Source organism: Fulmarus glacialis, unplaced genomic scaffold (genome assembly GCF_000690835.1).
Source record: "Fulmarus glacialis isolate BGI_N327 unplaced genomic scaffold, ASM69083v1 scaffold23333, whole genome shotgun sequence".
Classification (NCBI taxonomy): domain Eukaryota; kingdom Metazoa; phylum Chordata; class Aves; order Procellariiformes; family Procellariidae; genus Fulmarus; species Fulmarus glacialis.
The window spans coordinates 8698-9421 of NW_009202659.1; the positions used below are offsets into that span (position 1 = coordinate 8698).

At 61.3% G+C, this 724-nt stretch overlaps 1 protein-coding gene across 1 annotated transcript; it reads left to right on the forward strand.

Annotated features, from left to right (window-relative positions):
• Positions 1-223: 223 nt before the first annotated feature.
• On the forward strand, positions 224-356 carry LOC104074305 (progressive rod-cone degeneration protein-like; the record flags this gene model as incomplete). The annotated part of the gene is made up of 1 exon (XM_009574377.1): positions 224-356. A coding segment is annotated over exon 1 (133 nt), but the record flags the coding sequence as incomplete, so codon positions are not given.
• Positions 357-724: the final 368 nt, after the last annotated feature.

The window sequence follows — 724 nt, forward strand, 5'->3', positions numbered from 1 at the left end:
GGTCAGGGGAGAGCGTCCTCATTTGCTGCCTCTTAATTACATCTGATCCTGCCCTAATTCCTCCTAAAACCAGCCCTGAGATCCTTCAGGTGGCTGCTGCGGAGAGGTGCCCACCAGCCAGGGTGACGGGCGAGCCGGGCACGGGTGACAGCCCCGGGCCGAGCGGTGCCTCCGGGAGGGACGTGAGGGGCCAGCGGCGCTGCGTGGTGATGGAGGAAGCGCCATGTGCACCACCGTCCTGCTCCTCGGCACGCTGGTCATGATGCTGCGGCGCCGCTTCTTCAACAAAGTCGAACCGTATGTCCTCTCCTGTCCCCCTCCCGTCCCCTCGGGGCCCCAGGGCTGGGGACGGGAGGGTGAGGGGTGGCCCTGGGGTGGAGGATCTCGCTACTCAGCGTAAGACCTATACTTGGAGATATTTGGTTTCCTTCTGGTTTCAGTCCTCTGGGTGACACAGGAGACATTCCCTTGTGCTGGGCAGAGGGGAGCCTTCTCCGATGTGCTGTCACCTCCTCCCCGTTGCACCAGTGCGAGCAAGGAGGAAATGCAGGATTAGTCCCCTGTCTTTCTGGTGCAAAGGGACAGGGCTGAACTCCTGGGATGCTTTTACAGGCACCGATCAAGGTGTTTCCCAAATGGAGCAGTCCAGCACCCTGCTATCCATCCAGGCAAGCAGCCTGGCTGCCTGTTTGTCTTCATGCCTCGGCTGGGGAGGAGACTGAGC